This window comes from Phaseolus vulgaris, chromosome 1, assembly GCF_051622355.1.
Source record: "Phaseolus vulgaris cultivar YP4 chromosome 1, ASM5162235v1, whole genome shotgun sequence".
NCBI classification, from domain to species: Eukaryota; Viridiplantae; Streptophyta; class Magnoliopsida; order Fabales; family Fabaceae; genus Phaseolus; species Phaseolus vulgaris.
The window spans coordinates 54,161,793-54,175,371 of NC_143498.1; the positions used below are offsets into that span (position 1 = coordinate 54,161,793).

The window sequence follows — 13,579 nt, forward strand, 5'->3', positions numbered from 1 at the left end:
AAGAACAAATTTTCTGAAAAATTAAGAAGCAAAAATTTATTATTTTTCGAAGTACGAAGAATTTGCGACTATGTTACTCCCACTTCCACTTCTTAGTTTCAGATAATTGCTTCAATGGTTAATTTTTAAAACATTTTATGCTTTATTAATATAAAACTCGAAATAAAAAGAGTACACGACAATATAAAATAGTACTGATTTATTTTAACTTTAATTTATATTTTAGAATTAATTTTTCCTTAAATTTTTAAAATAATATTTTACAAATTACTCTTCAAATATATTAATATAAAAATATTTATTATATTACATAAATCAAATCATCTATAATCTTTTCTCTTTTTTTTTAATTTTTTTTTTATTAAAAATTTAGTAAATATTATCTTGGGCGAATAACAAGCAATAATGGTATTTGTAGTAAAATTTATTAAAACTGAAAACCACTAGAGTAAAAATTAGAAACAATCCTAATGAAAATTAATTAGAAGTAGATATTGAAACTACTTAATAAAATTTGAAAATTTAGTGGAGATTATTGAGACTAGTAGTAAGAAATAATGATATTTATAGTAAAAATATTAAAACTAAAACTTAAAAACAATCGTAATAAAAGATTACTTAGTAGACATTGATTAGAAACTTCTCAATAAAAATCAATTGAAAATTTAGTGGACATTATATACAGAGTGTCACATAAATTTCATACATGAACAAAAGTGTGAAGTCATAACACTAAGAAAATCATTTAATATTATAAAAAAATCATTCAATAATAAAAATTAATTTTAAAAATCAAAATAATTAATTAATATATTGATAAAATTATATATTATTAAAAAAACTATTGATATATAGATTAATTTTTATTATTGATAAATAATTTTTAAACTGATATTTAATTAGATAACAAGTTTTTTAAAAAAATTAATTTTACTAATTAGATAAACTATATTAGATAAATTATATTTTTTTACTATATTTTTAATTAGTTTAATAAACTAATTGAAATACTAATGATTTTTTTACTCTTTAAAATAGTATATAATTTAATTATTATAAAAATTAATACCTTTTTTCTTCTAAGATTTGGTTACTATTAATGATTTTCTGTTTTTCTGTTTTTCTAGTTGTGTAATTTTTTTCAGACCAATCTGGTTTGGGTTTTGGCATCATGTTATTCACTGTAATACATGGAATACAACACAAGATAAAGACAGAGGGTTAAACTATCTTTATTGATTAGTTATGTGATATATTTCTGAGTCAACCAACACCTATTATGTTAATTTCCTCTGCTACCATCACATCATATTACTCATATTCTTAGATCCTTCAAACTTTTTTCATCCACAGGAGCAATCTATAGTTCATAACCTGGGAACCTAGAGTTTTGGGGTGCATGCAGATCAAACCAGAGGCATGCGTTCCAGCAAGACCTTGGAAGAGTGAGTAGCCATTGGAAGGAGCCAGAGATTTTGCATTGTCATACAAGAAGGAAGCGAATGATTTTGCTCTCTCTAAGTAAATGCTCTCTTTAGTGAGTTGGTATAGGGAAAGGAAGGCATAGGCATTTCCAGATACCCCATCTGCAAGACCCACCTTCTTCACCAATCCACTTTTCCACACAACTTCCCCTGCTTCTATTGCAGCATCTCGAAGTTCTCTGTCATTAGGAAACACCTGCAATGCAAATACACACAACCAAATTGGTGTCATCTATCAACCGTTTACATTGATACTTGAAGAACCAGTTCTGCAATGTGCCTGTCTAATGAAATTTGAAAAGGAAAGAAGTTGCCTCAGTAGCATTTTCTTTCTTTCTTTCTGATAAAAGATATGCATATAGTTTCTCAAGTATTTTTACTAATTTTCTTTCTCTTAATCTATCTGAATCTTTAATGTTATGCCACACCTGAGATCTCTCGGCTACGAATGAATAACTACATTGACTAAACCTCACTCTAACATCATAATCATAATAGTAAGATTAATAGTAAGATTAAAAAGCTTATTAGAAGCAAAATCATACATGATTTCAGAATGTTAACTGCGAAAACCGTGTTAATGGAGGCGCATAAAGCATAAGGGTCAAACTCATTTTTATCCTTATAAATAGGTTCTTATAAATAGGTTCAAGATCACGTACAGACACACATTTATTAAAATCAACTATCCAAGACCGAAAAAGTAACTTGATTGTCAGAGAACCAAGTGTCCTACAACAATCTAACCGAGAACAGAGATCCAGAGCAGAAAACATCAACCCATAACAAGAGCAAGAGCAGTAGACCTTCAACAAATGTAAACTTTTATAATACATCTCTTTAAAGATGAAACACTAATTTTTATTAGAAAACAGCTCCAAAGGGACTGCTAGAACCATATCAAAGTTGTTTTTTTTGTCTCTAATGACATTGTCGTTTCTTACAAGTTACAGGAAAAAACTGGTACAATAATTTATGATTTCACTTAGGTAACTTGGGGGCAACATAAATCACCATTAAGCAACAGTTATCCAGCTAAAACTTTGCATAGGTGGTCCATCAACTACTAAGTAATAAAGTAAAGGTCTTGCTGACACTAATCTAGGGAAATTTGTGTAATTGCTACACTTTCCTTCCTCATTTAATTCTTTAAGGGCACTAGGTAGTATTTTCCAAACTTTAATGTTAATTAAAAACCAGCACAAACACAGAAGTAATGAGCAAGTTGTCTTCAAAAAACACTTTTAAGACACATGTAATATGATGAAGAATATGAGAATGGTTTGTGTCTTACTTGTGCTGCTTTGGACAAAGTGATGGCCATGCCAGTTGCACCATGACCCCATTGCACTAACTTATCCCTTGGATTCCCTTCACTGGAGGGGTAGTTGCCACTGTGAGGAAAACGCTTACTCATGAGGTACCTCAAAGTTCCCTTGACATCCTCAGCATCCTCATTTGGAAGTGGAAAATGAAGCAGCACATGAAGGATACCAGCAAGGCCATTTGCTGCACCAAGGTACCTGGTTCCATGCCATCTATACATCAATGGACAGTCTTTAATATCAGATGCTCCTGCTCTACCACCAGCCAACACTGCATCAATAATAGGTATAAGAATGTCCTTTGGCACTGATTCTTCTCCTAAGTGCTTGTTTAGGAATAATGCACCCCATAAGAATCCAGCACGTCCATACAGAAGATCATATGACATTCCAAAACCACCTTCCTCTGGTCCTACTGGTAGGGCTTTCTCTTTTGCCACCTATGCATTAATCCCATCATAATAGAAATAAAAAATGCACCCAATTTTCTTATGACTAACAAGATTAAAAACTGCAATAAATATTTTTTTTAATCCTAAGAAAATAGTCAAGGATATTTTATTCATACTCCACAAAAATTAAGTCATTATCTTCTCCGTTTACCACAATCAACTAATCTGTTTTTTTTAAAACGATATTACTAAAATAATAGCCATTGTTATTCGAGAATAAATGTTTAATGCAAAGAGATTTGACAGAAAAACACCTTTATTGAATTGGCAATACCTCTCTTTCACACATTTTAAGAATAACTGATTTTGACCTCAAGAGTCCCACACATTTTAAGAATAACTGTTTTAACTTCAAATTTATTGAGATATGAGTCAATTATTGTATTCAAAATATTGTTATTTGTCTTTAAAATACGCGTGATTAAGGGAAAAATATGTATATAAATTTTTGAAATAATTTTTTAAAAAGAACCTAACTGTAAATATATTTTATATCCGCATTTAAATGTGATTTTCTTACACAAGAACCATAAATACATCTCTTTTTTACTCTTTCAATAAATGAACCATTTCATTAAGATGTAGTAATTAATTTAAAGATGAATTATGAAGAATAAAAATTAATGCTTCAATAAAAAGTGAAAACATCATTAAAAACTGTAGTTATTTTGGAGATAGTTTTCTTCATTTCGATATGAAGTGATGATGAAATCTAAGTTTGAAAAAGTTGGGTGGATGAAAACCAGGTTTGAAAAAAAATCCTAGTGCAGATCTTTCTTCAACATATATTTGTCTGAAACAAAGATTCCAACAGATATGAAAGCGCTTCTTTTAGATTGTAGCTTTTATAAGTGAACAACATGAACCAAACAAATTCGTCAAAAAGTGATATACATGGCAACGTGGTCCTTGAAAAACAGAGAGAAAATAGTGTAGACATAAATGAATTTGGTGCAGTTTCATTTTCATGAGTTTACCTCAATGAACAGAGCCAAAAACAAGTCACGCTTTCTAAGGTCCCCCATGTAATTGGCAACGACGGCACCAAGCGAATAAACGCCTCCACTACCGCATAAAAAAGTCACGTGTCTGTAACAAATAAGTAGTTGTCTTACGTTAGAAGATTATACCAAAAATGTCAACGATCATGTACCTTAAAGTTAGTTATTCTTTTCATTAAGAATTTTTTTTTTATGACTGATTCGAACAAAGGAATGCTAACAATAAAGAATTATGAAACTACAGCTCGAGTTCCAACAATAGTTTATATGTTTTATTCTCCTAATTTTTTTCAATAGAAAGTTCATGAGTAAATTTATATCACTAAGTAAATATTATAGGAGACTCATCAAATAAGATACAAGAAATACTAGTAGCACTCCTTTTTGAAGGAAAAAACTATTGAAAATTAAAAAAAAAAAATCACATTCGTTTTGTTTTACGACACTTTCTAGTTTTACAAGTTTTAAGTAATTACTACTTATCCTCTTCTTTGGGATAAGATGTTGAATCTTATAAAAGACTTGTTAGTAGATTCTTATATCTTACCAAGACTCGATCATATATATGTATATAAGTTTTGAAATTCATCTTCTTAGTCAGTTCAGAATCCAACCATTTATCATGGTCAAGTTGCACATCATGTTCTTACATACATTAAATCGTGTCTTTTCTTTGTTTTTGACAGTGAGATTCAATAACTTATTGTAAGAACCATAAGTTCGCCACAGCTCACAATCCTACAATCTTACTTTTCATAAAAGAAAAAAGCACATTGACATTGATTTTCAAATGGTTTAATCTTTTCAATATATGCTCGCATGCTTAACAAGTATATGTCTTTAGCAAGGGTTTATCTAATTCTTCTTCAAAATTGTTGTTTCTAAGCTTGGATTAATGACTATGCAAAATTACATGCCCGAACTATTATTTCCCAAAAGTTGCTTAATTTGTAGAAAATGTCTTAAAAATGATTAGGGGATATGCTAATGCACTTTTTACTAATTAGTTTATGCATATTATCAATTTTAGTGCCTCCAATTTATAAAAAAAGAAAAAAGTACTGGAAAATTTTCAATAAATTGTAATTAATTTAGTATTAAAAATAGTGGAGTTACAATTAGTCAGTCATGAATCAGTTTTTTCAATGAAGGATAATTAGTGTCATTAAAAAGACCCATTTTAAAATACTTTTTAATAAAAATATATATTGAAAAATTAAGGAAAATTATATATATATATATATATATATTTAAAAAAGAATACTAGCATACATAAACATCTACATCATTCGTACAATGTATTGAAGTTACCTGAGGGAGGCACGTGCAGCGGTGACACACGTGTCAACGATATCTCTGCATAACAGCAAGTCGTTCCGGCAACCGGTAACCTGGTACGCCCGCAAACAAGTGAAGGCAGTGCCCAACAGTCCCGAATACACCGTCGGATCAACCACCTGGTCTCTCCGGTTCCAAGTTTCCTCCACAACCTGTTCGCACCCATATTTTCACTTCTTTGACAACTTCTAGATCCTTCTACAGAAACACGAACAGAAAAAAAATGAAGAAGAAGAAAGAACCTTGTCCTTGAGGGAACTTGCTGCTCTGAAGAATGTTTCAGTGGTGAGTGAAAGGTTTTCAGCCGTCAGATTCATGGTTTCGGCAATGAAATCAGAGGGTTGGCGTTTGGGCTTTTCGCTTCCACCTTCGACTACTGAGGACGTCATTGTTCTGAAAAGTGATTTGAAGTGGTGGCCAGTAACAACACGATCCTATTTATTATGGATTGTTGCTACTGTGCAGACACATTCCTCAGCTTAAGGAAGGTGCAAACGTGTCCACCAGGAACTTCAGTGCAGTGGCGGTGTATGGAGACACGGTACACCCGCTGGCCACGTTTGCAACTTTTGTCGTTATGGTTTTAGCTAGAAACTGTAAAGAACATGCGAATCACATGCTGTTCTGGATAAGATATTTTTCCTCCAAAGTATCGGTGTGGGCCGCAAAATGTTCAGAAACCGTGTCCGTGTCCATTCATATATTTTGCTTAAATTCACTTCCATTTACCTACCCTACCCTCTGATCTAACTTTATTAGTAAAATATCATTTTTAATCTTTTCAAATTTTTAAATATCTTTAAATGAAACTTAATCTTAATCTCAATAATGAGAGTAATGAGAGAGTAATTTCTCATTTAAATTGAAAATGTTGATAAAGTGATTAGTTGTATTGTACTTTCTTTGAAGAAATTACTTTTTATAATTTTATACTCTATTTTTCATTTTGCTAAAAAAAATAGATTTTATAACTTAAAAAAAACAAATAAAAACATAGAAAATATACTCTTCACCATATTTAAAGATGTATTGTTGGAATTTAAAAAAAAATATATATATAAACTTTAGATGAAGGTACCAAGGTGCAGATCAATGGGATAGACCATCTTAGAGTTCAAAACTTCGTTACTATGTAGTTTTGGACTTACCCGTATAAGATAAAAGATTGTTGAGTCTTAAGGAGGTTTTAAGTCTCATTGACTTACGTCAGAGGTTGAGGGTCTGTGTGTGATCATGAGCCGAGCCCAGTAATACTTTGAGCAAATCATTCCCAATTATGACATTTATGAGATCTCATATTTACTCCCAGATAAGAAAGATGGGGCGAAGATAATGAAATTTGACAAATACAGAAGATCAGGATTATGACGATTAAATGACTAGAAAACAAAAGAAGGGAGACCAAGATAAAAAAACATTGAAGATTGACCATAAAAACAATATTCTTTTAAGACTAGAAACCACTCTTTGACTTAATTGCATGTACCAGTAAGGAGACATTTTTCTTGACTATAATATTTTCATAAACTAAGAAAAAAAAATATTTAAAGTAGGTATGATCTTGATTCCTAAAGAGTGTGGTAGTTTTTAACGTCATAACTAAATAAATAAACATTGATTGTTAAGAAAATCAAATGATGATTAACGCGGATTTGGTCCGTTTTTTCCTTGTTATACAATATATTATATTCTATGTCCTTTTATAAACGTGGTGGACTATGATAGTCTCAACGTGATTAATACCAGTTTAATTGTGTAAAGCATCACAAGTTTGAAGATAGTAATATAAAGAATTAGACATGATTAAAACCTGACGAATATATTATACCGTGTTTCAAAAATATTTTAATTAAAATATTCCAACCGTTTAATTTTATTACAATAATAATATTCTCTCGAAACAATTTTCCTACCCTAATCCTTATTACAGCCGAATCAAATATAAGAAAACTGTACTTTTTTAATTTCACATTATATTTATTTGAAACGAGTCTTATATATGGTGACGAAAATATATGAGAATAATCAAGTATATTCATGTAATCTATTTTTACTATGAGTTTTTCTCTGATGTTTATGCAGTAATAACATTCTTATATCTTTTCAAGTGTTATATTTTTATAAGATATATATCATCATTATTTATTATATTCACAATAATTTATGATTGGTTTTGGTAGTTTGCAAAATTTATCTTAATAATTCAGAACTTTTTCGTGCTAGATACATAAATTAGCAAAATCAATGGTAAAGAAAAGGATTGTAATTTGAGTGGATGTGAACTTATCATAGTTCGTTTCTATATTCTAGCTAACATTTTGATTTAATTAAAAATTATATCTTCAAAAGCATTTATCTTGAATATTTTTTACAGGATTTATAAAATACATAATATACTGAAATTTATTATTATTTTTAATGGTTTTTTTAGAGTATTTAAATAACTTTAAACTATTATAAGAATCTTTATGTTTTCTAAACTATTTGCAAAAGTAATAAATTCCTACCATTTAGTGTTTAAAACCACACTTAATTTCTTCAAATTGTTGTTGCATCAAGCTAGAACTAGAACATGAAACATAAATCTTCGCACTGGCCTTTGTATTTGGGAATTTAAACATTATGATGTAATCTTAACTGCTAGTGCATGGGACAACATATGGATAGTCCGATAATAGTCTGATAGCAGGTGGTCTATAAGTCCAACAAACTTTCGCTAGGATAGACACAAAATAGCTCTGGTATCATATTATAAAATGTGAACTTTAAGTCTAATTTAATATCATAAAACTCACTTATAAGACGAAGTTTGCACCAACTTTATATACTATGAGATGCTCTAATATCTAGTCGACGTGTGATCTCCAACAATATTAATTTTTAAATTATATGTAACATTTCACATGCAATAATTCTTTACATAAAAAAAATAAAAATCAAGTACATTCTTTACATACAAGAAAAAAAATAAAAATACATTCTTTACAAAAGACCAAACAAAAATTCGATCTAAAAATATCTAAAACCTTGGAAATTATCTAAAAAAAACCTTGAAAATCAAATCATTATCAACATTGTAGTCTAATTAACATATCAAGTAGTTCTTACATAATGTTACGTTTGTAAATGTTCCTCGTTGGATGGTTCTTTCCGATGATTATGATTATGATTATGGTAACCTCTCCTTCGTATAAGGTTGCCAAATCTTCTTAGCAAAGCTCTTCGTTTCCTTGAATTCCTATCACCTTCAGGATCATCAAAATGAGATTCGTCAAGATGATCAAAATCATCAGGAATATCCATATCTTGACGAGATTCAGAATCTGACGAATCGATTTCATCAAATATCGAACCCCTTAAGGTATCATCGCCTGTGTCTTTAGTGTCTTTAGAATCCTTATTAGTGTCCTTATTGAGTTCTTCATTTGTTATTTTGTTGTGTTGTTGCTTATGGCTGTGTGGTGTTATCATCTCCTTCAAATTAAGACTAAAAGTTTTGTTCAAGCTCTTAGATTCTTTATGCTCCCTATGATCCATTGAGAAATTGCTATGTGTTCTTGCTCTTCTTCCTGTTTCCCTAAAATTACTATTATTATTATCCTCTTTTCCACTTTCCTTACCAGAAAGTTTATCAATATCCTCATTTTTCAAATCCTTTATTGATGATTCAGAGAGCATGCGTTTCAACTCTTTGATATTCTCAAACGATGCAACTTCATGGATTTTCAGCATCTCGTTCTCATGAACAAGTAAGTTAATACTATCTTGTAATCTAGCATTTTCAGCCTTTGCAATCTCTGCACCTTCTTTTGCAACATTAGCTTCATTCAATGCTTGTTTAAGAATATCGCGCAACTTTTGATTTTCTTCCTTTGAAACTTTCACCTTATTTTCTACCTCTTTTAGAGCCTCAAGTGCCTCTGTGGATTCATGTTTTGCATGTAGCCTTTCCTCTTCAGCTCTTTTGATGCAATTCACAAGCTCAATTTCTTTCACGTTCCATGCCAAAAGGGACTCTTCAGCTTCCGACCTCAACCTTTCAACAGTGTTCTTGTTCTTGTCGGATTCTTTCCTCGTTAGTTCAAGAATATCCTTGTACCTTTCTTCTGTGGTTCCTAACATTATTCTCCACCGTTCTGCATCTTCTTTTGTGTGCTCCAGTTCTACTTGGCTTAAGGTTAGTTTTGCCTTCACCTGGTTCGCTTCTGTTGCCACTTCTTTCAATGCGAATGCCAAATCATCCATGGCCTTCTTACTGTTCTCTTCTGCTTCAGTTGCTAACTTCAGTTCAGATTTAAGTGTGACTAGTTCTTCAAGCATGATTTTCACCTTCTCTGAAAGTTCCTCACTGTTGAACATCTCCTTTTCTAGCTCTGCTTCAACTTTCATTTTATCTCCAGTTTGCATTGATGGAAAGTTATTTTGTATCTCTACAAAAGAAAACCAAAGACTCCATAACAATAATCAATGATAAAAAGTTGGATAGTCATAAAAGAGTTATTAAAAGAACAGATGAAGTTTCTTAAATATTTTCTGAAAATAGTCTTAATCAAATTTAAATTTTATCTTATAATTTATATTGAACATTTTTCCGATCTCAAGAGTGGGAGATAACATCACTAGAGTCAATCACTACGTTCAAGGTATTGTTTGTTTCGAAAATCAATGTTCCATCACGATTTTATTCTTAAAAGACGATTTGGGTTAAGGGAATAAGATGTATTTAAACTGGAATTGGTCTCTGCTCGACTCCTAAGCGATGTGTGACTATATTAATCGTGAACAAATGCATAGAACTATTTTATTCAAGAATCACATTAAAAATGTCTTTTAAAAGTTTCTTATAAATAATTACCAGGAATTTGAAAGGTTTGGCAGGCACTTAATTGTTCTGTCATTAGTTTTTCTTCAAGAGAAGTTATCTCAAGCTTTGACTCTTCAAGGAGAATCTTGTTCTGCTCCAGTTGTTTTGTTTGCATTACCAATGTGTCAAACAAATTTGCTTCTGATTCCTTTGTCTTGTTAAGTTCAATCTCCAACTCTTGAATTCTTCTTTTATAACCAGACAACAAGGTCATTGCATTATCCTCGGATGATCTAAGATTATTCATCTCATTCCTCATGTTGTCCAACAAGACATCTTTCTCTGATAATTTGTTGTTTGGTGATTCTTGAACACTTTTTTGGTTTTCTAACAAAAGTGACTCCGAATTTGATCTCTTGTTGGCCAATGTTTCATCGATCATCACATTAGTCTCTTGAGCAATCCTTTTCATATGTCTTAGCTCATCGAAGGCTTGATCTCTCTCTTGCTCAACTTTTCTCATTTGCTCCCCCGTTTGCTTCATTTTCTTATCATATTGCTTCATGTAATATTGTTTTTGCATCTTCCCTTGTCAATTTGTTGATCACCAACTATCCTTTTCAAAACAACTTACATACTTAGAACAGATAAAAACGTATGCATTGCAAAGTATAGTGAAAGAAAGCAATTATTTCAACGACCATCAACTTGAATAAAATAACAAACAAGAGTAAAGTAATAGGTGCAAGTAATTACAATGGTGATTACAATTTGAAGGACTTCAAAATGATGTTGTTCCCCATTCCAAAATGAATTTTAGTGCATGAAACAAAGTTTGAGAGCCTTGAAAAATATAATTTAACAAGTCAAGGAAAATGGTGCATGTAAATAGCACATGTAGGATATCTCAAGTGAATGTTTGATTGTAGATAATTGTACATTAAGGAGGGTTCTATTATTAGATAGTGAAAAAAATAACACCGAAAAATCATAAGAACTAAAAGAGGGTTTAGTTATAAATATCCGAGGTTGACGGGTTTACCATGAACCTTATAATTCATAAAAGATAATGTGTTTGTTGTTTATGGTGAATGAAGATGATAAGGAGCATTAGAATTGGATAAAACGTGATTTTCGTTTAACCAATCAATGTCTTCATGCTTAAGAATCATAAGAAATCAAAACTAAATTAACTTCATAATTTTCTTTCACATAATTTAAAAAAAAAAAAACTTTAACACCCTATTGAGAGAATTATTATATAGTATTAAACTTGTTATAAGAACTTAAAAAAAAAGGTGGTTGCATATATATTAAGTTGAATGATAAATTAAATAAGAAAAAAAATTGATATAACTAGTATCTTGTATTAAAAAAAGAATATGTACATGTGGTGCTTTAGTGACATTTTCTTTATAGATGTTTGTCCCTAATATTTGAATGAGATGCTCCTTCATTACATGGTTTGATATAAGAGTTTAGGAATATTTTGTTAGTTAAAAATAGAAAGAGAGGTATATCTATTAAAAAATTTAATAACAAAATTGTAATTTTATCATTTTGCAATAAATAGATAACACTATGATGTGGACAATTAACTTAAACAATTTGGACTCTTGTCAAACTCTGTAGTTAAATGCATGGAAAAAAATCACATGATATAGTGAATTTGAAATGTGTGGTTAAGTTGAAGTAAGATCTATCTATAAGTAATGCTAGTAGTATAAATGGTTAATGATAGTTTTCTATTAAAGTACATATAGATTTAAAAAATTATCTAAAAGCTAATTCAAAAAATCAGCAATTCTGCCACAACATTATGAAGTTTGAATGAAGTCATATTATCCCTATGAAAGAAATTATTGTATAAATAAAGATTATCATGGGTTTATAATCCCAACCAATATTAACAAAACCAATTTCAATAGTTTCTTTCAGTAAACATTATTAACAGTTTTTCTTTTCTTACATAAAGTTGATTTCTTCATTATAGACTAACTTATCGAGAATTATAATTTTTAATAACTGTTGTTTTTCATTTTCATGAATGTATTTTATGAATTAGAGTAGTCTATTAAAGTGGTAGTGGAAAAAAATTGTTTGCCTCGTGGTTAAAGACAAGTGACCAATGTCTCTTTATTTTTAGATATATTTTAGCTAGATTATTATTAAAATCCAGATACTTTGTTTTCAAAGAGTCTAAAAGTATTAAAGAGCCTTTAATAGAGTTTGATGATAATAAATAATACTAAACATTAAATTTATTATTATTTATTATTATTTATTATTATATACATTGTGTTTTTAATTAAGATGCATTAAAACTGGATTTTTCATTCATAAACTATTTCTAGGAGCAGATCGGTGGAGGGAGAATTAACCAAAATATGATTTTGCTATCGACCACAAAAGTTGACAAATAATAGTATATGGCCTTTTTGGTTGAAAACTTTTTGAGAGCTAAACCCTCTTAGGAGAATCTCCCTCTCCTTTATATGTACCCGAGTCGAGTTAAATCAAATTTAAACGATATATTAAATTGGTTATGATTTATGTGTGTTTTTATTATTCTCAACCTACCTTCACCCATCTTTAATCAAATTAAATTACTAGTTTTGAAAAACTCCTATAAAACTCGTAGTTTTAACATAGTATTTAATTTTTTTTAAATAATACTTTCTGGAAAAATACTATATTACTTTATATTTAAATAATTAAATACTTTAAAATTACACATCAGTAAGTCAGATTAAACATAATTTCAAAGAAACATCAATTTTTCCATTAAATCTCGATAATGAATACCCTAATAAAAAGAACAATACCGTCAATATACAAAACAGACAAACCGTGATGCAATGAAAGTGATCGTAGCGACTTTAAAGCCTATCGATGACAAGGTACGTTTACCTAAAACACCAACGCAAGGATTTTAGAGTGAAATCAGTGTCAAAAACAAACCAGACAGATCCATCAGGGCGTTCATTGTTCAGTACGGTCTAATAATTTATTTCTTAAAGTAAAGATCACAAGCCACCCAGGATTGACCTTATGATCATTCATCCTAGGAATCATAGCTTTTAAATCTGAAAACTTCCATCAACACCATACCTCAAATTCAGTGAATCGAAATCCAACACACACTTGTTTTGCAGTTATTCCATATATGCAAGTT

General features: G+C 30.1%; 2 protein-coding genes across 2 annotated transcripts; both read right to left on the reverse strand.

Moving 5' to 3' along the window:
• Positions 1–1,155: 1,155 nt before the first annotated feature.
• On the reverse strand, positions 1,156–6,140 carry GCL1 (GCR2-like 1). Its single transcript, XM_068618247.2, is given in 6 exon segments — positions 1,156–1,425; positions 1,428–1,680; positions 2,779–3,249; positions 4,239–4,350; positions 5,574–5,752; positions 5,843–6,140. Coding segments are annotated over 6 exon segments (1,227 nt in total). The 5' UTR covers positions 5,990–6,140; the 3' UTR covers positions 1,156–1,360.
• Positions 6,141–8,610: 2,470 nt separating this feature from the next.
• Positions 8,611–11,093, reverse strand: LOC137815180 (Myosin heavy chain-related protein). The gene is made up of 2 exons (XM_090294824.1): positions 10,452–11,093; positions 8,611–10,041 (listed from the first exon to the last, which is right to left on the reverse strand). Exons 1-2 carry the CDS (start codon positions 10,985–10,987, stop codon positions 8,715–8,717), a joined length of 1,863 nt encoding a protein of 620 aa, XP_090150950.1. The 5' UTR covers positions 10,988–11,093; the 3' UTR covers positions 8,611–8,714.
• Positions 11,094–13,579: the final 2,486 nt, after the last annotated feature.

Excerpts from the sequence above, each read along its gene's own strand:
- LOC137815180 (XM_090294824.1), bottom strand. The coding sequence starts at position 10,987 with ATGCAAAAACAATATTACATGAAGCAATATGATAAGAAAATGAAGCAA. Across the intron at positions 10,042-10,451 it reads ACCTTTCAAATTCCTGGTAA|TTCTTTTGTAGAGATACAAA; the intron begins TTATTTATAAGA and ends GAGTCTTTGGTT.